The sequence below is a fragment of the Corythoichthys intestinalis genome, chromosome 16 (genome assembly GCF_030265065.1).
Source record: "Corythoichthys intestinalis isolate RoL2023-P3 chromosome 16, ASM3026506v1, whole genome shotgun sequence".
In the NCBI taxonomy this organism is placed as follows: domain Eukaryota; kingdom Metazoa; phylum Chordata; class Actinopteri; order Syngnathiformes; family Syngnathidae; genus Corythoichthys; species Corythoichthys intestinalis.
The window spans coordinates 29734783-29755556 of NC_080410.1; the positions used below are offsets into that span (position 1 = coordinate 29734783).

The following is a 20774-nucleotide window of genomic DNA, read 5'->3' on the forward strand; positions in this document are numbered from 1 at the left end:
TTGCGTGACGTCCGAGTTGCGCTAGATTGCGAGGGCCCGTTCAGTCCTGCTTGCAGGCCTAGTTATTATTATTATTATTCTTCTTTTTTCAGGGCAAATGAAAATGGCCAATTTGGAGGCCTGAACATGCACGAAAAGTCACCAAAATTTGCACATACGTGCCGCTTCGCGTAAATTTCGATAATCTTGTGTCGTTTTGAAAAAATGTCAAAAAATGGCTCAGTGGCGCCCCCTTTACCCTTAAAATTTTCAAAAAGGCCTCTCCTCTCAGGTTTTCAACGTAGAGCAATGAAATTTGGGGAGTAGATACCTTATGCCTAACTGTTCAAAAAAGCCTCTTGCACCCATATTCCAAATCCAACAGGAAATCGGATATTTTGGATCAAATGTGAAATTTTTATCGGTTCACAGTTGGGGTTTACATTTGGAGGCCTGAACATGCACGAAAACTCACCAAAATTTGCACATACATGCAACTTTGCGTAAATTTTGATAATCTACAAAAAAATTTAACAAAATCGCTCAGTGGCGCCCCCTTGAAATTTTCAAAAAGGCCTTTCCTATTAGGTTTTTTCAACGTAGAACGATGAAATTTGGCGAGTCGATACATTGTGCAAAACTGCTCCAAAAAGTCTCTTGCACCCATATTCCAAATCCAACAGGAAGTCGGAAATTTTGGATCAAATGTGAAATTTTATCGATTTACATTTGAGACCTTGTCGCTGAAGAAAATAGTTGGATCGTCTTCAAAATTGGTCAGAGTATTCAGGAGACATATGAGATCTTAAGTTTTCAAAATGGTGTGTTTTCACTCAAGGGTCGGGCCTGGGCGTGGTCCCAAAGTCGGCCATTTTGGGGCAAAATACCAAATTCAGAAAATGATTAAAAACTCCGTGATACAACGTTCAATCTTTTTCATTTCTAGCATGTATATGAGATATCCCAGCCTGAACACGACTGCATTGAAATATTACCCATTAGGCCTGGCGCCCCCTAGTGGGAACAGGAAATGGCCTTCTTTACGAGACAGGCTCCTCCTCCAAGGGAAAAAAATCTATTGACCTCAAACCTGTTTCAGGGGAGCCTCAAGACATGTGTTCAGGTCCCTGATAAAAAATATTGAGGTTTCGTTGAAGCGGAGAGGTCCAAACTGGAAGTGAAAATGACCGTCAACAATTTGTCTCGCCAAAAATTTTGAACAGTCATAACTCGGCAGATATGCAACATATCTGCGCCAAACTTTCCGTGTTTGTTGAGAGTCATACCCTGAAGGTTCTTGTAGGGGTCATTTGCATCAACTCTACAGTGCCAACTAGTGGCGAAAGAAAGAAGTTTTAAAAAAGGCCTTTCCTATTGGGTTTTTTCAACATAGAGCAAGGAAATTTGGGGAGTAGATACCTTATGCAAAACTGCTCCAAAAAGTCTCTTGCACCCATATTCCAAATCCAACAGGAAATTGGGTATTTTGGATCGAATGTGAAATTTTCATGGGTTCACAGTAAGAGTTTACATTTGGAGGCTTGAATATGCATAAAAACTCACCAAAATTTGCACATACATGCGGCTTTGGATAACGTTCGATAATCTTGCAACGTTACGAAAAAATTTAACAAAATGGCTCAGTGGCGCCCCCTTGAAATTTTCAAAAAGGCCTCTCCATTTAGGTTTTTCTAACATAGAGTGATGAAATTTGGAGAGTCAAAACTTTGTGCAAAACTGCTCCAAAAAGTCTCTTGCACACACATTCCAAATCCTACAGGAAATCGGGTATTTTGGATTGAATGTGAAATTTTTATCGATTTACAGTGTGCACATTTTACACCTTGGCACCTAGGGAATTAGTTTGATCATTCTCAAAATTGGCGAGCCTGTTCATGAGGCATATGAAATCTTAAGTTATAAAAATGGTGTGTTTTCATTCACGGGCCTGACCTGGGCGGGGTGCCAAAGTCGGCCATTTTTTCGCCAAAACACCGAATTCGGAAAATGACTGATAACTCCCTCATACAACGTTCAATCTATTTTAAATCTGGCATGTGTGTGAGGTATACTAGCCTGAGCAGGACTGGATTGAAAATTTACCATTTGTGCCTGGCGCCTCCTAGTGGGAACAGGAAATGCCCTTTTTTACGGGACACACTCCTCCTCTAAAGGGAAAAAATCAATCTACCTCAAACCTGCAAAAGGGAAGCCTTAAGACCTGTCTTCAGGTGCCTGATGAAAAATATTGAAGTTTCGTTGAAGCGGAGGGGTCCAAACAGGAAAGTGAAAATGACTGTCAACAATTTTTCTCTCCAAAAACTTTGAACAGTCATAACTCGGCAGATATACAACATATCTGCGCCAAACTTCCCGTGCTTGTTGAGAGTCATACCCTGAAGGGCCTTGTAGGGGTCATTTGCATCAACCCTACAGCGCCAACTAGTGGCAATAGAAAGTCACTCGTTTTTCCAATACATGTCCAGTTCTTTTCAGGTTGGTCATTGTAGTTTCAAGACCTATTAAAATACTTATTTACGGCCCATGTCCACGTGTCTCTGTCTGTTGCCGTGACGACCCTTTGTTCGCCATTTAAAGGAAATATTTTTTTTCAGAGACTCAGGCAGCTTATAGAGCCACAATAGTTGGCACACTTGGTCGAATTGGCCCAGTTAGAAGATTAATTTTAGTTTTGAATAAGGGCTTGGCTGCACAGCTCAGTAGTGGCTCCTTTTTTGTAGTACTCTCTCCAATAGGGGTTTTTATCTCTTGGGTGTGGGAATGTAAATAGGCGACTTTCGAGCATGTTAGGTTCTAATGAGATGATTAGAGAGGAGGATCTGCCACCGCCCTGACCTGCACACAGTCCGAGTTGCGTGACGTCCGAGTTGCGCTAGATCGCGAGGGCCCGTTCAGTCCTGCTTGCAGGCCTAGTTTGCATTTTGTTTTCTTACTGTACCGAAAATGAACTGAGACCTCAAAACCGAGGTACGTATCGAACCGAGATTTTTGTGTACTGTTACACCCCTAATATACTGTATATATATATATATATATATATATATATATAGACACATATATGTATATACATTTTTTTAAAGGGCTAAAAAGTAACGAAAGGATCCAGAAATACAATGGCACTGCCAAAAGATACAAAAATACGTATATACGTTTTACACTATGCTACATTCCAAGAAAAAGAGGTAGAGGAAGTACTGTAAAAAAAAAAAAAAAAAAAAAAAAAAACAGCACTGTAACATGTTTGGAACTTTTGTTCAAGTCAAAAATTTAAAAAAAAAATTTTTTTTAAGTATCAGATCAGGACTATATAGGCAAATTCTAAAAATCAGGTGAGTTGGATGCAAAAATATGCAATCGGGACATCCCTACAAATTACAGTTACAAAAATTGATCATGAAATTGGTGCTTTCCACACTTACATCTGTCTTGTTTGTACTTTTGTCACCGCGCCTAGCGTTTGAAGCTGTCAGAAGTGCCGCGTTACCTTGTATTTGTCGTTGGCAAAGAGGATAGATGCCCTGTGGAACTTGCAGAGGGGATTTGTGGGGTCGATCCCGATGGCTTTGTTCAACGTCTCTAAAGCCGCGTCTGACTTCTTCAAGGCGTGCTGCACCTGCCGGCACGGACAAAATGTTTTTGGCGGTGACACGAGACATAGCCTGCTGACGACGTACCACGCCGATGTGACAGAGCAGCACGGAGCTCTGTGGATTAATGCCTAGTGCTTTCCTGAAGTGGATTTCGGCCAGGTTGAACTTCTCCTGTTTGAAGTAGATCATTCCCAGGCCGTACCAGGCGTTGTAGTGTCTGTTGCTGACTCGAATGGCATTGCGGAAACACGCCAGCCCTCGCTCCAGCTCCTCAGTCATTACGAACTCATGACCCAGCAGCGTGTAGGCGTAAGCAAAGCTCGGGTCCACCTCCACCGCACAGAGACAAACGCTTTGTTTTACATACAACCACTTCAACTGACAAGATTTACATATTTTCCATCTAAAATATTTTACTTTGGATATTTTTAAGATAATTTTTGTATATTTCCCAAACTTTTTTTGGGGCATTTTTTTTCTTTTTGTATTTTTCCCCAAATAATTTTGTATTGCTCGTCTAACATTTGTTTTTAATTTTTCTGATCCTTTGCATGTTCTTTTTTCGTCTAAATTTTTAATATTCATTTTCCTTTTCCTTTATTTACATTTTTTAGTGTATTTTCCATCTATTATTATCTATTTTGTGTATTTGGTCCTTTATTTGTCATTCCATTGTTTATTTTCTTGTATTTTTCAAATACTTTTCAAACATTTTTTTCATTTTGTCTGACTGTCCCTATTTTGAGATACAGCGAGAACCAAAAGTGGTATTTGCCATGTGGATAAATGTATTTTGCCAAGTGGGATTTTGCCATGTGGTAAAATGTATTTTGACATGTGGCATTATTATTGGTATGTGGCAAAATGGATTTTGGTTTGTGGCATATTTTTTTCGTATGTAGCATTTTTGGGGGGTACATGGCATTTTTACAGGCCATGCATATCCAAAATTTCCATTCATTTTAAATGGCAGAAAAATGTGTGTGACTGTGATTTTTGACTATACACTTACCATTTGATTGCATTGACATTCAACTGGAACCCAAGTCAGGCTATGCCATTGACCGCCATACACTTTAAATTACAGCGCATCCATTTTGCCACATACCCCCCCCCCCAAAAAAAAAATGCCACGTGTCAAAATCCATTTTGCCACAAATCCATTTTGCCACATGGCAAAAAAAAAAAAAAAAAAAAAAAAAAAAAAAAAAAAAAAGGCACTTGGCAAAATCCATTTCGCAACATGGCAAATACCACTTTCTGTTGTCGGCCCAGCTGATTTTTGTCAAATTCCTTTACTATTTTGTCTTATTTTGTGGATTTAGTTGTATTTTCTAATCATTGTGCATCTCGCTTAACAAAGTCTTTTCATATTTATATATTTTTTCCATTATTTGTGTCTTTTAAATATACAGTGCCTTGCAAAAGTATTCGGCCCCCTTGAACCTTGCAACCTTTCGCCACATTTCAGGCTTCAAACATAAAGATAATAAAATTTTAATTTTTTGTCAAGAATCAACAACAAGTGGGACACAATCGTGAAGTGGAACAACATTTATTGGATAATTTAAACTTTTTTAACAAATAAAAAACTGAAAAGTGGGGCGTGCAATATTATTCGGCCCCCTTGCGTTAATACTTTGTAGCGCCACCTTTTGCTCCAATTACAGCTGCAAGTCGCTTGGGGTATGTTTCTATCAGTTTTGCACATCGAGAGACTGACATTCTTGCCCATTCTTCCTTGCAAAACAGCTCGAGCTCAGTGAGGTTGGATGGAGAGTGTTTGTGAACAGCAGTCTTCAGCTCTTTCCACAGATTCTCGATTGGATTCAGGTCTGGACTTTGACTTGGCCATTCTAACACCTGGATACGTTTATTTTTTAACCATTCCATTGTAGATTTGGCTTTATGTTTTGGATCATTGTCCTGTTGGAAGATAAATCTCCGTCCCAGTCTCAGGTCTTGTGCAGATACCAACAGGTTTTCTTCCAGAATGTTCCTGTATTTGGCTGCATCCATCTTCCCGTCAATTTTAACCATCTTCCCTGTCCCTGCTGAAGAAAAGCAGGCCCAAACCATGATGCTGCCACCACCATGTTTGACAGTGGGGATGGGGTGTTCAGGGTGATGAGCTGTGTTGCTTTTACGTCAAACATATCGTTTTGCATTGTGGCCAAAATGTTCAATTTTGGTTTCATCTGACCAGAGCACCTTCTTCCATATGTTTGGTGTGTCTCCCAGGTGGCTTGTGGCAAACTTTAAATGAAACTTTTTATGGATATCTTTGAGAAATGGCTTTCTTCTTGCCACTCTTCCATAAAGGCCAGATTTGTGCAGTGTACGACTGATTGTTGTCCTATGGACAGACTCTCCCACCTCAGCTGTAGATCTCTGCAGTTCATCCAGAGTGATCATGGGCCTCTTGGCTGCATCTCTGATCAGTTTTCTCCTTGTTTGAGAAGAAAGTTTGGAAGGACGGCCGGGTCTTGGTAGATTTGCAGTGGTCTGATGCTCCTTCCATTTCAATATGATGGCTTGCACAGTGCTCCTTGAGATGTTTAAAGCTTGGGAAATCTTTTTGTATCCAAATCCGGCTTTAAACTTCTCCACAACAGTATCTCGGACCTGCCTGGTGTGTTCCTTGGTTTTCATAATGCTCTCTCCACTTTAAACAGAACCCTGAAACTATCACAGAGCAGGTGCATTTATACGGAAACTTGATTACACACAGGTGGATTCTATTTATCATCATCGGTCATTTAGGACAACATTGGATCATTCAGAGATCCTCACTGAACTTCTGGAGTGAGTGTGCTGCACTGAAAGTAAAGGGGCCGAATAATATTGCCCGCCCCACTTTTCAGTTTTTTATTTGTTAAAAAAGTTTAAATTATCCAATAAATGTTGTTCCACTTCACGATTGTGTCCCACTTGTTGATTCTTGACAAAAAAATTAAATTTCATATCTTTATGTTTGAAGCCTGAAATGTGGCGAAAGGTTGCAAGATTCAAGGGGGCCGAATACTTTTGCAAGGCACTGTATATATTTTATTATTTCGTCTAATATCTGGGGAATATTTTTTACTTCATCGTATTTTCCCCATTTTTCTATTGTTCATCCAACACTATCTTCACATGCACTAAGTATTTCACATAATTTTTCATTTTATGAGTTTTTTTATATTGTATCCCTGAAATTGGGTGTATTTTATCCCACATTTTCTTATTCAACACATTTCTTTTTCAGGCATTTTTTAATTCAAACGGTTTTTTTTTAATCTCCTGTTCGTATTGTTCCATGTGAGAATATTGAGTTAATTTTCATCTTATCAAACAAGAAAATCATAACTTGTAATCATTCCTGCTTGTATCTACTGTGGCTCACCTGGATGGCTCTCTGAAAGAACTTAATGGCAATGTCGTGTTCCCTCTGCAGGCTGAAACAGTTTCCTGCGACGCACCAGGCCTGCGCAGACAAGACAAGGCGTGAGTGCGTCGGGGTCTGCGCCGCCCGTCAGAAGTGACGACAAATAGATGAGACCTCGGGGCAGTTCTTGTCCATGTCGGTCAGGTCTTTGGACAAGGCGGACAATGCCACTTCCTTCTGCAGGTGCCACAATGTGGTGGAGTAGATCTCCATGCCCTCAACTCGGTATGACTCCATCCGCCGCACCTCGCTGAACAGACGCTCTGCCTGAAGACGCCACAGAGGAAAAAACAAAACAAAAGAAATACATTTTTTATTTTGAAGACGCCGTTTTGTTCAGGGTGGAGCTAAAAATGGGGACCAGCAAGTTCAAACGGATTGGGTGTCAGCTAGCCAGTGAGTTCAAAATGTTTTTTCAGTATTCATATTTTCCCCAAGATTTCATTGTTTATTGATTTTCGTTCCCCCCCAGTTTATTAGAATTTTTATTTACCTAAAACATTTCGACATTTAACATTTTCCTTTAGGTTTTTTTTAATTCAAACATTTTTTCAACATAAATAATTTCAAATATATATGTATTTTATAGCATTAATTTTATTTTTGATTTCACATTTTTAATTTAAACTTTTATTAATCCAATCATGTGATTGGTAATCGGGTCTGATAATGTCATTTTTTAAAAATCGTAACCAGGTGAAAAAGATTGGGTTTTTAAAATGTACTTATTTCTATTTTAAGTATTAACTCATTGGCTGCCACTGACGGCGAAAGACGTCTAATCCATTTTGACTCTGGGGTCGGCAGCAGTCAATGGCAGTGAAATATGATTTCTCAAAAGCCAGCTTTCCCTTTTCAAACAAATTTAACAACTATTGCTGCCAATGGCACTGAAAGAATTAAGGGCCAAAAGCAACAAACGATTAGGGATGTCCCCGATCTGATCAAATAATTAGAAATCAGGCCCGATCCGAGGATCAGAATCTGAACCGAAGATTGTATTTATTAGGTTTATATTGGCTCCAGAGCAACTTCCTAATCAAAATGGACAAGGATATTGTCAAAAGAAACAAGTAAATTACGTTTTGTAATAAATTAATAAATTGCCGAGGTATTGGATTGGTACTCTATGGAACTCGGGTGCATAAATATGTGATTGAGACATTTACACTAAAAAGTATTGCAATATAGCAACATATCTCTATTTTGTCACATCCCTCCTTCTCACCTGCGTGTACTCGGCTAGCTCAAAGTAGGCCCGTCCAATGTGCGTAAGGACCCATCCTGTGTTGTAGTGCTGCGGCGGCAAAGCGCTGAGGATGGCGACGGCTTCCCGGCAGTTATAAGAGCACAGCGCCTGGTAGCCGCGACCTAGCTCCCGGAGCAACGCCAGCACGCCGTCTGGGTGCCCACCGACAAAGAGGTTTCAACTCACCGTCCCCGCAATTGCCGCCACCACCCCATGGCGAACGTTACCTGCCGCCGCCCTCTGGTGCTGAGGCACCTTGGCATCAGGCAGACTCAGAGCCGGGTCTAGACGCAGGATGTCCAGGCTCTCGTTCAGGTTGGTGCTGTTGGACGTCTTGCTGGATTTACATTTGGTTTTCCTGTTGGGGATCTTAGGGGGGAACTTCATCTTTAGCTTCTTGCTGTTCTCCTGCATAAAATACATAAATGAATTAAAAAAAAAGGTCTCATTCAGGCCCCGTTTAGACTGCCGCTAATTCATCATGTTTCAGTGCCATTGATGATGAGAGATGTCAAATCCATTCGGACTGGGAGGAGCTCATAGCGATTGAATGCAGAGTGTGTTACCTTGGCAGTGGAGCTGGCACTGGTGAAGAGTCGGGAGCTTCTTCTGGGCTGTACGTTGGGAGGCGCCGACATGCTAGGGCTCAGCACCTGAGGGGAACCGCTGAGACACAAAACAACATGGCATTGACTCTTTGACTGCGGTGGACGTCTATTATCATCAATGCTACGTTAACTCATTAGCAGTGTTATGCTAACCAGAGCTGCTTGAAAAAAATGTTCTCACATTGACCACACTGTAACTTTGGCATAATACCACTTACAACACTTAAACTTTCATTAGTATTGAGGTCAAATTATTTGGCATTTTTTGATCGTGTATGGATGATATTGACGACGACAAAGTATTGACAGAGCCATTTCATTTAAATATTTTCTGTGCAAACAGTCAAAAACATTTGTGTGTGTGGCACCCCATCAACATTTTGCGTAAACCATTTCTTGACCTGGCGCGGAAGAGAACACATTGTTATGCCGTTGTCGAAAGATATTTCTTTTTGGGCAAATTAGATGTACATCAGAACTTACCCTGCGCTTTAGAAAGTTACAAGCAAGGATTATAGTTATGGAAATAAAAAGTATTGTATATTTACCATTAGATTCTTTTACACAAATAGAGCAGTGTTTGTCAACCACTGGGCCATGTGTCTTGTGTGCCGGGGAAAATAATCCACTTTTACCTAAATGATGTTAAAAAGGTGTCTTGACAATGAATCCACCATTGTGCAGTCGTTGAATGTGTGCTGTCCAATAGTCATTAATCAAGCAATATTCTTCCATATGTCAATAGGTAGCTAATTACTTTGTTTGGTGATGCGCAAGAGGTAAGAGTTGCATTGGAGCTAGCGAAACTATAACGGTGACATCGATAGAAAGGTTTTAAAATAGAAAGATGCTTTGATATTGTGTCCAAAAGACTAAGACGAAAATTAAAAGGGCTGCCAAAAACAACACTGCAATACAAGTCACACGGCGTGAGTAAAAATATGATTATAAAATGAGTCTTTGAGTTTGATTCCTATTCAGAACACGACTTTATATTGTTAATAAAGGCTACGGAAATTCTTTTTTTTTTTTTTTTCATCTGTTAGTGTGCCTTGAGATTTGAAAAGTGCACCGTTCTCTCAAAAAATGTTGAAAAACACTGAATATATTCCCAGTTGCCAAATCTCAAAGAGTTATTGAAAGCCGCTCAAGAGATATGACAGTACACACAACTATCTTGTTTGCTTGTAAATGGTGGAAAAAGCACAGCCAAAAATACAACAAATCCTTCCATTATTTAAAATTTTTTGTCATGCGGCTCACTATTTAGCAATTCTTCTAAAATATGGTGTCACCAAATTTTGCGTACTGTTGAAACCAAATTTTGGCCCTCTTTCGTTTCGGTCTTCAAGCCTAAAACACAAGAGCCGTCCATTGTGACGACTGGGAACAAACTGAATATTGCACAACACATATTGAGCGTGTTGGGCAAACGTGTCGATAAATTTGAGGTCAATACTATTGATGGGAAAAAAAAAAAAAAGAAAAAAAACTTCCTACAGTTCCAACTGCTTTACAGTGATCCCTCGCTACTTTGCGCTTCAAACATCACGCCCTCAATCCATCGCGTATTTTTTTTTTTCAATTAAAAGAAATAATAAATAAAGGCCAGATTTTATAGAGGATGTCCCATCCAATCACGTACAGCCTCTCAGGCCATGTCGGCACCAAGCAGGGGTTTTTTTTAAACCGAGGATCCTGCCCTAATATATTGGGAAAAAATAATTATGTCCACACCAGCACGTTTGTAGTAAAAAATACATAAATAAAAAAAAAATTTAAAAAAAGCTTCCACAGCCAACCGCGTTCATTCATTTTTAAGTACATACATAACAATGCGTGAAAAATAATCGTCCATAAATACCCTCATCCTTCAAATGTGTTCTTTAATATGAAGCACTGCAAGAGTTTGTAAATAAATGGAAGCAAAAAAAGCACCTGGTGGTCTCATACGTGACGTAGGGACAAAGTTTGTCACAGTCAGTGACGTTTCCACAGTTAAATGTTCGGTTATCGGTCTCCACATGATGATGCCACAAACGCAGAATTCGCACAACTTCTTTTTGGACAGCGTTTTTAAGAACCGTCATTTAAATGTGCGTGTGGATGATAGGTCAAACTGTAGAAAAAGTTCTTTTTGCCAAATACCCTGCTACGTATAGACATGGACTCACTCTTCCTGAAGCTTTTCTTTCTCACCAGGCAGCTGCAGCTTGTTAAAGTTAACGATGAGTGACAGGGGAGCTGCTTTGAACTTGCCAGAGAAGCTTTTTCCAAAGGCGCCACCTCGTTTAACTTGTTAAACATTGGCTGTACAGCAACTCATTGTGTTGTGTGCCATTCTAAGCAGCAGGCGCTGATTTGGGAGGACTCACTCAATGAAGCATTTAATAAAGAATAATAAGTACTTTGGGGGAGCGGGGTAAATCATGTCTTATATGTATCTCTTTCCAATGCTAAATCTGAATAAATACAGTGGTATGAAAATGTATCAACCTTTGGGAATTTCACACTATTCTGCATAAAATCACCATCGATTGTGATCTGATCTTTGTCAAAATCATACAGAAGTAAAAACAGTGTCTGCTTTCAATAAACCCACCTAAACATTTATTAGGTTTTCATATTTTAATAAGGATAGCATGCAAACAATGACAGTAGAGGGGAAAAATAAGTAAGTGAACCCTCTGCCTAAGGAGACTTGAGCAACTGAAACCAATTTTTACCCAGCAATTTAAGTCAGGTGTGTGCCCAATCACTGACGAGTGGTTTAAAGCTGCCCTGTCCACTATAAAACACACACCTGGTAAAAAATTTTTTTGATGAGAAGCATTGTCGGAAGTGCATCATGACTCGGTCAAAAGAGCTGTCTGAAGACCTGCGATCAAGGATTGTTGATTTGTATAAAGCTGGGAAAGGATACAAAACCATTTCTAACAGTCCGGATGTTCATCAATCGACAGTCAGAAAAGTTGTCTACAAATGGAGAGAGTTTGGTGCTGTTGCTTCTCTAACAAAGAGTGGCCGTTCACCAAAGATGACGCCAAGAGTTTAGCCCAGAATACTCGGAGGTAAAACAGAACCATAGAAAGTCTGCCAAAGACTTATAAAAATCACTGCCACAGTCCAATATCTCAGTGCACACATCAACTACATGTAAACCTATGGCCAAGAATTGTGTTCATGGGAGGACTCTACAGAGGAAGCCACTGCGATCTAAAAAATACATTGTTGCTCCAATGTTCGCAAAGAGGCACTTGGACACTCCACAGAAGTTTTGGCAAAATATTTTGTGGACTGATGAAACCAAATATGAATTGTTCGGGAGTAACACACAATGTCATGAAGGGAGGAAAAATGGAATATCTAACCAACAACACATCCCCACCGTGAAGCATGGTGGAGGGAGCATCATGATTTGGGGCTGTTTTAATTCTTCAGGGCCTGGACAACTTGCAATCATTAATGGAAGAATGAATTCAAAGGTTTATCAGGATGTTTTGCAGGAAAACCTGAGGCCGTCTGTTAGACAGTTGAAGCTAAAAAGAGGATGGATGCTGTAACAAGACAATGATCCAAAACACAGAAACAACTCAACTTCAGAATGGTTTCAGAAGAACAAAATAAATGTTCTGGAATGGCCAAGTCAAAGTCCAGACTTGAACCCCATTGAGATGGTGATGCATGACCTAAAGACAGCGATTCATGCCAGACTGGAGATGTCCCGATCCGATATTTGGATCGGATCGGACGCCGATATGGGCAAAAAAATGCGCATCGGTATCGGATCGGCCAACACGGAAAAATTCCGATCCAGATTTCCGATCCAGTTTTTTTTTTTTGAAGTCCGGTCCGGGTTTTCCAGCGCACCGATTTACAAAATCCATTCCAGTATTTGCTTCGGTTTCCCTAAAATCCAGTCCGCATTTTACGGCACACCTTTAACACACTACATTACCGTCTCCCAATTTCCCGAGAGACCTTATCGGTAAAAATGTCTGCTGTGTGGGATCATTTCACCTTAAAGGACGACAAAGACGAAGAGGCAGAGTGCAACATATGCCACAATAAAGTCAAGCGTGGTGGTAAAGCTGTAAGAAGTTTGAATACAACCTACTAATCAAGCATTTAGCGAAATACCAGTACCACCACAAACAATATGAGGAGTATGCAGGCATGAAAATGGGTCAGGGGTTAAAAGGTGCTGTGTTTCAGCAGGGCCGTGCAGAGACCGGTGGAGGGGCGGGTGCTCGTAGATCAAAAGGGGCACATGAACAAGTATTTAATACACCTTAAAACAACATAACTTCAATTTTAACCACCTTTAGATAATAATTGGCTGCGACTGTGACATACTTTAATTGGGAGGGGGCAACAGTGAATAGAAATCAAAACTGTCATCCACACTTTCTGGCTGTGACTCAGTCAGTCTAGCTCTGTTCTTCCTTCAATCTCTGCATCAAAACTTCCTTCCTCAACTTGTTCATCTGAGAACAAACCACATCAGATGGTCACTGAGCCACCAACAGCACAGTTTTCTCAAAACTATTATTTCATTATTATCCATACTTAACAACTCTAGCACCTAATGATTAATAAAGCAATGACATAAAATCTTATAGAAAAATAACATTGTAATGTGTTTATAATTGTATTTAATACCCGACTATCCTTGCAAACCTGTTCTTACCAGGTCTGCTATTCACCCAGCTGATGAGGTATCCGCTGCCTTTAGCAGCCTCATCCAACTCCTTTTTTTATCCCTCAATCTCCTTTCCCTACGAGGCATGTCTATGTAATGAAATATAAATATTTAAAAAAAAAAAAAAAAAAAAAAAAAAGACTCCCCGGTGGCTTTTAGTTTTAAAGCTTTCTTAATTTCTTTCTCTCTCAATAACGATGGAGGTAGATTTGTGTTTTTATTATTCAATCAAAAAACAAAGTTACTTCTATCAAAAACAAAGTTGCTTCAATCAAAATACAGTTATACTTTTAATCCCAAAAGTCACTTCAATAAAAAAAAAAAATGTTTTTGATTGCAAAATAAATTTGAGACAAAAAAAGCATTTGAAAACTATTTTTCTTGATTGAAACAAATTTTTCCATTGAAGTAATGTTGTTTTGCGTTTGGGCCACATTTTGGCTAGGACATTTGTGTTTTTATTATTCAATCAAATAAGTTGCTTCAAACAAAAAATATATATAAAAAGAAAAACTTTGCACATGTGTCAATCACCGTTTAACAAAGCCTGAGAGGGTTTGAGTAGACTCAGTATGAAGCATTTAATAAAGCCAAGCATTTTCTTACTACTTTATTCTTGTTTGAAAATAATTCGGTGGGGCAGTAACATGTTTAAAACTTATAATTCTTACATTTTGAAGTGCTTGAAAACCATTTATAAATGATACTTTGGTGAAAAAAGTGAAAAAACGTGTTATATATATGTATCTTTTTTCCAATGTAAAATCTGAATAAATACATTGAACACACACCAAAAAAATGGGGGGGGGGGGGGGGGGGGGGGCTACTTCGCGGTTTTCTCTTATTGCGGCGGGTTCTGGTCCCCATTAACCGCGAAAAACGAGGGATCCCTGTATTTCTGAAAAGCTTTAAGAAGCAAGAGTCATTCCCACCACTCGTCGGGCCGGTGTTGTGCCGACACCGGCCGTCAGCTCAAGTCCCAGCCGATAATAACGCGTCTAAGGCGGACGACGGGAGCGATGCGATGCGAGGCGACCCCTCAATCCGAGAGCATGCCGCTTAATTTGACTCAACAGTGTGTTTCTTCGTTTATATTACCACTAAATACACAAGCTTGACGCCAATTTAACGGGAGCTATTTTTTTTCATGGGAGATTTGGCTAGCTCTGGCAGTGTTCAACGCAAGCTGCAACGAATGGCATTAACTTTTTTATATCGCAAAATGTGAAAACGATTGAAACCATTACTCACCAAATTCAATCTGCTGGCAAATACAGGCAAGTGTTTATGCTGCGCTCTGGTCTGCCCCGGTGTGGATAAGGCCTGCTTTTTTGTTTTCGCAGCTTTGCAATGCAACCAAAGGCTCGCCGAGCACTCCTTGTTTCACGTAAGGAGTGCGCGTGTTTGGAATAATGGCCCGCAGCTTGGGCCGATGAGTGGTTCTTGTCAGCGAAGCATCTAGAAGGATTTGCTGACTGTCCGTGTCACCTTTTTTAAAGAACCGATCAGTTTACGTACCAAGTTAATCACATGATGATCATAATAATAATTTAATAAAACCTCCCGACCCCCCCCTCCTCCCAAAAAGAATTTCTCCTCGGATCTACGCAATTCACGTAGGTCGCCCTTTTTGACTTCAAAACGGCGAATTTCGCCGAAAGGTGAGAGATTTTCATGCCTGAGTATGTTAAGAAAACCGAAGACAAAAAGAAAGGTCCTACGCAACTAACACTGGCAGAATCTTTTGCTATGCGTGACAAACTGGCACTCGACAGTCCCAAAGCCCAGGGAATAACAAGAGTCATTGCCAAAGAATTCATTCTAGATGAAGAGCCATTATCTCTCGTGAGTAAAGACGCATCATCCAACACTTAGAACCACGGTACAACATGCCCAGCCATCATTACATCCTTGAGCGATTCACAAACATCCAAATTCCGATTATTGAAATATGTCAAGTAAAGCGGAACTAATACACAGCGCGGTCTTCGGGACGCAATGAGAAACGGGCCGCATTGCGTCCCGAGAGTAAACATGCTTGTCATAGACCCGGGTAATGCCAATGCTCAACTCACGGCTTTAGCTCAACTCATGCCGCTGGATAAAAAAACACAAGAATACCTGACTGCTGCTGATAGCCGCTACAAACTACCTCAACATCGTTTTACTGTAGATAATAGATATCATATGTATATAGAACTAGATGCAAGGTGACAGACTTGACGGCGTATGCAACATTGAAGGATTGAAAACTACTTGCGTTAGTAAACAGCCGCCATCTTAAAGCAGAAGACTTCCCTAGTAGGCTATTGTGAACCTTCCAAGCGAACCTAATTAACTTTTTATGTAAAATACTCCTAAATCGGCAAAATCTTGACTTGAATCTATCTTCAAAACAGTTTAAAACTTTCACATGTCGAAAGTAGACAGAAGGGAAATTATGGAATAACGGGAGCAATTTTAACAACTTTTAACAGTTGATTCGCAAAATTAAATGAATTGAATGTAGTTTAAAGCTGCTGATACAGAATGGGGACTTGAGTATTTTATTTACTGTTTTAAAATGTTAACTTGACACTGAAATAGTCGTTTATTTAAACCTGAGAGGCTTTTTATACAATTTTTGTAACTAATGCACGAAACATTAAAAGCATCTAATAGCTTGGGGGTTTGTGGGATTTTCAACTGAGGTTGTTTGTGTGTTTTGCTTTTTTAAGACCGTTTACAATATTATTTGCACGTTTTACTGACTGACTATGCAATTTCTGTTTGTTATTTATAATGTTTTGTGTGTGTGTTATTTCAACTCACCTAATTCAGCTGGCTAGTTGTTATCAAGAGTACTAAAACCTTTTTCAACATGAGTCTAACAACTAAGTAAGGAGGCTAAATAACTTTAAACTAACGCATGCTCAGATAGGCCGGTATCGGTCAGTATCGGATCGGAAGTGCAAAACAATATCGGTATCAGATCGGAAGTGCAAAAACCTGGATCGGGACATCCCTATGCCAGACATCCCAGGAATCTGACTGAACTACAGCAGTTTTGTAGAGAAGAATGGGCCAAAATTAGTCCTGATCGATGTGCGAGACTGATCTGCAGCTACAAAAAGCGTCTGGTTGAAGTTATTGCTGCCAAAGGGGTGGGGGGCATAAAATATTAAATGTGATTTCATCTGTGTGATTTTGACAGAGATCAGATCACATTTGATGGTGATTTTATGCAGAAATGTGAGAATATCCAACGGGTTCAGATACTTTTTCATACCACTGTACATTGAACACACCCAAAAAATGTTTTTAAGGTAAATAAACTACACCTTTACTTCGCAGATTTCGATTATTGTGGGGGGGCTTCCCCATAAACCAAGAAAAACGAGGGATCACTGTATTGTTATTTAGTAATTAGGTGATGTTAAAGGCGGCGGCTACCTAGCGTGAGGTGCAGATGTCTGCGAAGGATTAAAGGGAATGGGCAGAACATCGCGACTGTTGCCGCTCTGACTGAACACAGACTTGGACTGCCCCATCCTGGACACGGCCTGGAAGATTTCACACATTAGTGGCGGGGGTCAGTTAGACAGCGCCGCTCTGGTTGGCTCGCTAACCTTCTTGTTGGAAGCTGCAGATTGCGTTTCCATACCAGATGAAAAGTTCTGCAGGTACGTCGGATCACCCGGACTCGGCTCCAGAGGCAAAATGCCGAAACTGCGCAAAGAGACACGTACATGACGGAACAACATAACACTCGAACGCGCCCTTACTTGGGTAAAAATTTATACATTTTCTTTATGTTCACTAATTAAAAAATAGGGGATTTCTTTTTTTTATTTCTATAGATTCTATAGTTCTCTATGAAAACATTTTTTTTTAAATAAAGATAATCATACGATATCGACTTTTTTTTTAACATTGATACGACATTACAAAGTCATCCATGATTCTATCAGATTTAAGGTTAAGCGGCCCTTGATTGATTTAATACATTATGTACGGCAGGGGTGGAAACCACTGTGTACCTCACAATACGATACGATTTGCAGTACAAGGCTGACGATAACGATCTCACAATATGGCATTACAAAAATTATCGATATATGGGTCAGGAATTCATTCACAACTAATAAACAAAAAAAACATCTTTTCATCCTTCTGCTGTGAATTGGAATGAGTTCATCACTAGTAGACATAGATTCCATTTAAAGTGGAAGGGTGGAAGCAAATAAATGAAACCCTTCCACTTCAAACGGATTGGACGTCTATGGCCGTCAATGGCAGCCAAAGCCAGGCAATGACTTAATTTAGGGGAATTTTATGCAATTTCCAATTGATTTTCAGTCACTTCCTTTTCCTTCAGGGGCATTTACTAGTCACTTAGTTGATTTTGGAGTATTTACAGGTCAGGTTAACTTTGAGGTACTTTAAAGGAAGTGACTCAAGAATGTCCCCAAATGAATAGCAAGTGATTTAAAATCTACAGGAAGTGACCCAGAAATGCCCTAAAATGAACAGGAAGTGACCTGCAAATGCCAGCAAAAGACAGACTGTGAATGCTCTGGTTTCATTGCCATTGACGGCGCTATTGTCTAGAAACGTCAATGGCAGCCAGCGAGTTAACATAGACCCGATTCTAATGGAGGATTTTGGTAGCAACCTGTTGGTTCCTTTATTATTTTTTTTAAACAGTGACACTTTTTTAAAAAAAAAAAAAAATCGATTCTTGGTGGAAGCATATCAATAACCTTTTGGGCTACAAATTATCACACTATATCATTTTTCAATATGTTGTCATGCTCCTAATATAAAATGTCGTGAAAAAGTATTTGCCCACTTCTTGATTTCTTTTTTGCATATTTACCGCACACAACGTTTTCAGTTCATCAATCCAATTTAGTGCTGCAACGATTAATTGATTAACTAAAGTAATTAGATAAGAAAAAAGCTTTGAATCAAATTTAATTAGAATGACTTTGTAATGGTTTGTGTTGAAAGTGTTTGCATTTTGTGTTATCGATTTGGGTGGATACACTGCCCTCTAGTGGCAACATTGAATGTGACAACTCAATTAACATGGCTGAATCCAGCTGCTCCCTGTTAAGACTAACATAAGAAGTTTTTGTTTAGTTTAGAGGTATACAGTGGTACCTCTACATACGATCGCTTCGACACACGAACTTTTCGACATCCGACGTAAAATTTGACTCGCCATTTGTTTCTACATCCGACGACATGCTCGAAATACGACGACAATGGCAGCACCGCAGACGAATGCACGGCGGATTTTCTTGTGTGACAAATCAACACAGGTTTCAGAAAAGGTTGGTACAGGTGGTGAAACAAGGAAAAAGTTGATGCTTACCTTCTAAATGAAGATGCAAATGACAGAAAAATATGAGCGTGGGGTGGGCATCCGTGAAATGGCTCAACAATACATTTCCACGGTCCTCCTCCGACCATCGTTCGCCAGTCTTTATAAGTTAAGCTGACAATTCTTATTGTGGTAACATCTCCAAAGAAATCGCCAGCTTCGCCACGTTTTCATCATTTCTTTCACAACTTATTCAACACAAAACGCCTGCTGTCTGCCGCAATTGACGGTGTTCTCAAGAGAACATTCAAAGTGAAAGTGAAACTCAAGCTCACTGGTCCAGGCACGTCAGCCCCGCGGTGCGTTCAGGTACACAAAAAAACGTCCGCCTTATTAGAACCCGATTCGTTACACTATTACAGGAATTATTATTATTCTTTTTATTATATTATTCTAATTTTGATTTATAATTTATTTGTTTTGCTACGTGTAATTGCCATTTGTAATAGCACCAGCAGTATTTTTTAAGGATTTAGTGCAGGTTTTTGGGCTGTGGAACGAATTAATGGAATTATAATGTATTCCTATGGGAAAATCCTGCTCGACATACGACCATTTCGACTTACAAACAAGGTCCTGGAACGGATTAACTTCGTATGTAGAGGTACCACTGTATTTGGCCTTTTTTGTGGAAATATGTGTTTGAACGACTTGTTAAGAGCATGATTAACAAAACGAGTTTTGTAGCATTTAATCAAGCGGGCTTTTGCTATACAAGTTAGGAAATCGTTCTTTTGAAGTACTTCGATCCTCCTTTTTTTTTCTTCAATAACTTTTGAGGCTACGCTCAGGTATTTTATTTTTAAATGAAAGTGTAATTCTGCATAATTTGAAGAAACAGTCAGGGAATTTTATTTTGTATTCGCATTTAATGCTCTTTTGAAACTGCATAGCCTTGGTTTTACATCTACTAACATTTCTGCAACACATGGAATGTTTATAATCCAATTACTTGATTATTCAAACTTAATAGTTGATTAATCGATTGCTAAAATAATCGATGGCTGCAGCCCTAAACAGATTTTAACATCACACAGAGATCATCACTCCGTCAATATCATCATGAAGTCTATGGTTTTCCTTTGTAACAGAACATTTTAATGAACACTTAGTTCAAATTTATGATTTTTATAAATGTGTACACTATGTTATTATGCTGGCATCAAAAGAAAAAAAAAAAAAAAAAGTGCAAATTGCAGGCATGAAAATGGGCCAGGGGTTAAAAAGGTGAGAAGGGTGTGGAGGACATATGTTCCGGCGTTCTGCCAAGATGTCCTACATCGGCGATACATCCTTTATGAGAATTTGACACGCAAAGTACTACCGTGCGCTCTCAACTTGTTTTGTTTAGATGCATACAGGCAGAACGTACTAAAAAATGCCTTAAGAAAAGACTCAAATGTAGTTATATCAAATAAGGACGGTTCAAATAGGCTACGTGACTAATGTGGTCACTGGTCAACTGCTTTAAAGCTACCACAAAAAAACACAATGGTTAAAAGTATGAGAGGGTAATACATGCAAAAAGTGTTTTTGAGGGAATGAAAAGGTAATAAAAAAACTCAATAAAATCAAAAATAGTGAGTACCCGCCGCTTTTAACCGATGTGCGCATACGTGCGAATGTTTGCGCAAGCGCGTTGAGCATTGCGTAGACGTTTCACCGCGTAGCAAGGAATTGCCGAACACCGGTACACTGAACAACCCAACAGAATATTGAGCTCTGTCGACACACACTGTCTTTCAGTAATCTGCAGGAGGCACCACAGACACACATATAGGCTACCTTGTGCTGGCCATGTTTTATTTGGAAACAAAGTTTACTTAGAAG

At 39.6% G+C, this 20774-nt stretch overlaps 1 protein-coding gene across 2 annotated transcripts in view; it reads right to left on the reverse strand.

The window, feature by feature from the left end:
- The window catches only part of cdc27 (cell division cycle 27), a 44784-nt gene that overhangs the window by 17891 nt on the left and 6119 nt on the right, over positions 1-20774 (reverse strand). Inside the window, exons 8-16 of one of the 2 annotated variants that reach the window (XM_057817564.1) lie at positions 17185-17284; positions 17009-17118; positions 8833-8932; positions 8494-8674; positions 8246-8418; positions 7132-7284; positions 6976-7056; positions 3675-3920; positions 3485-3613 (exon numbers count right to left, since the gene is read on the reverse strand). In XM_057817564.1, the coding sequence (XP_057673547.1) occupies positions 3485-3613; positions 3675-3920; positions 6976-7056; positions 7132-7284; positions 8246-8418; positions 8494-8674; positions 8833-8932; positions 17009-17118; positions 17185-17284 (1273 nt within the window). The remainder of the gene's footprint in view (positions 1-3484; positions 3614-3674; positions 3921-6975; positions 7057-7131; positions 7285-8245; positions 8419-8493; positions 8675-8832; positions 8933-17008; positions 17119-17184; positions 17285-20774) is intronic. The other variant, XM_057817565.1, reaches the window with a different exon arrangement.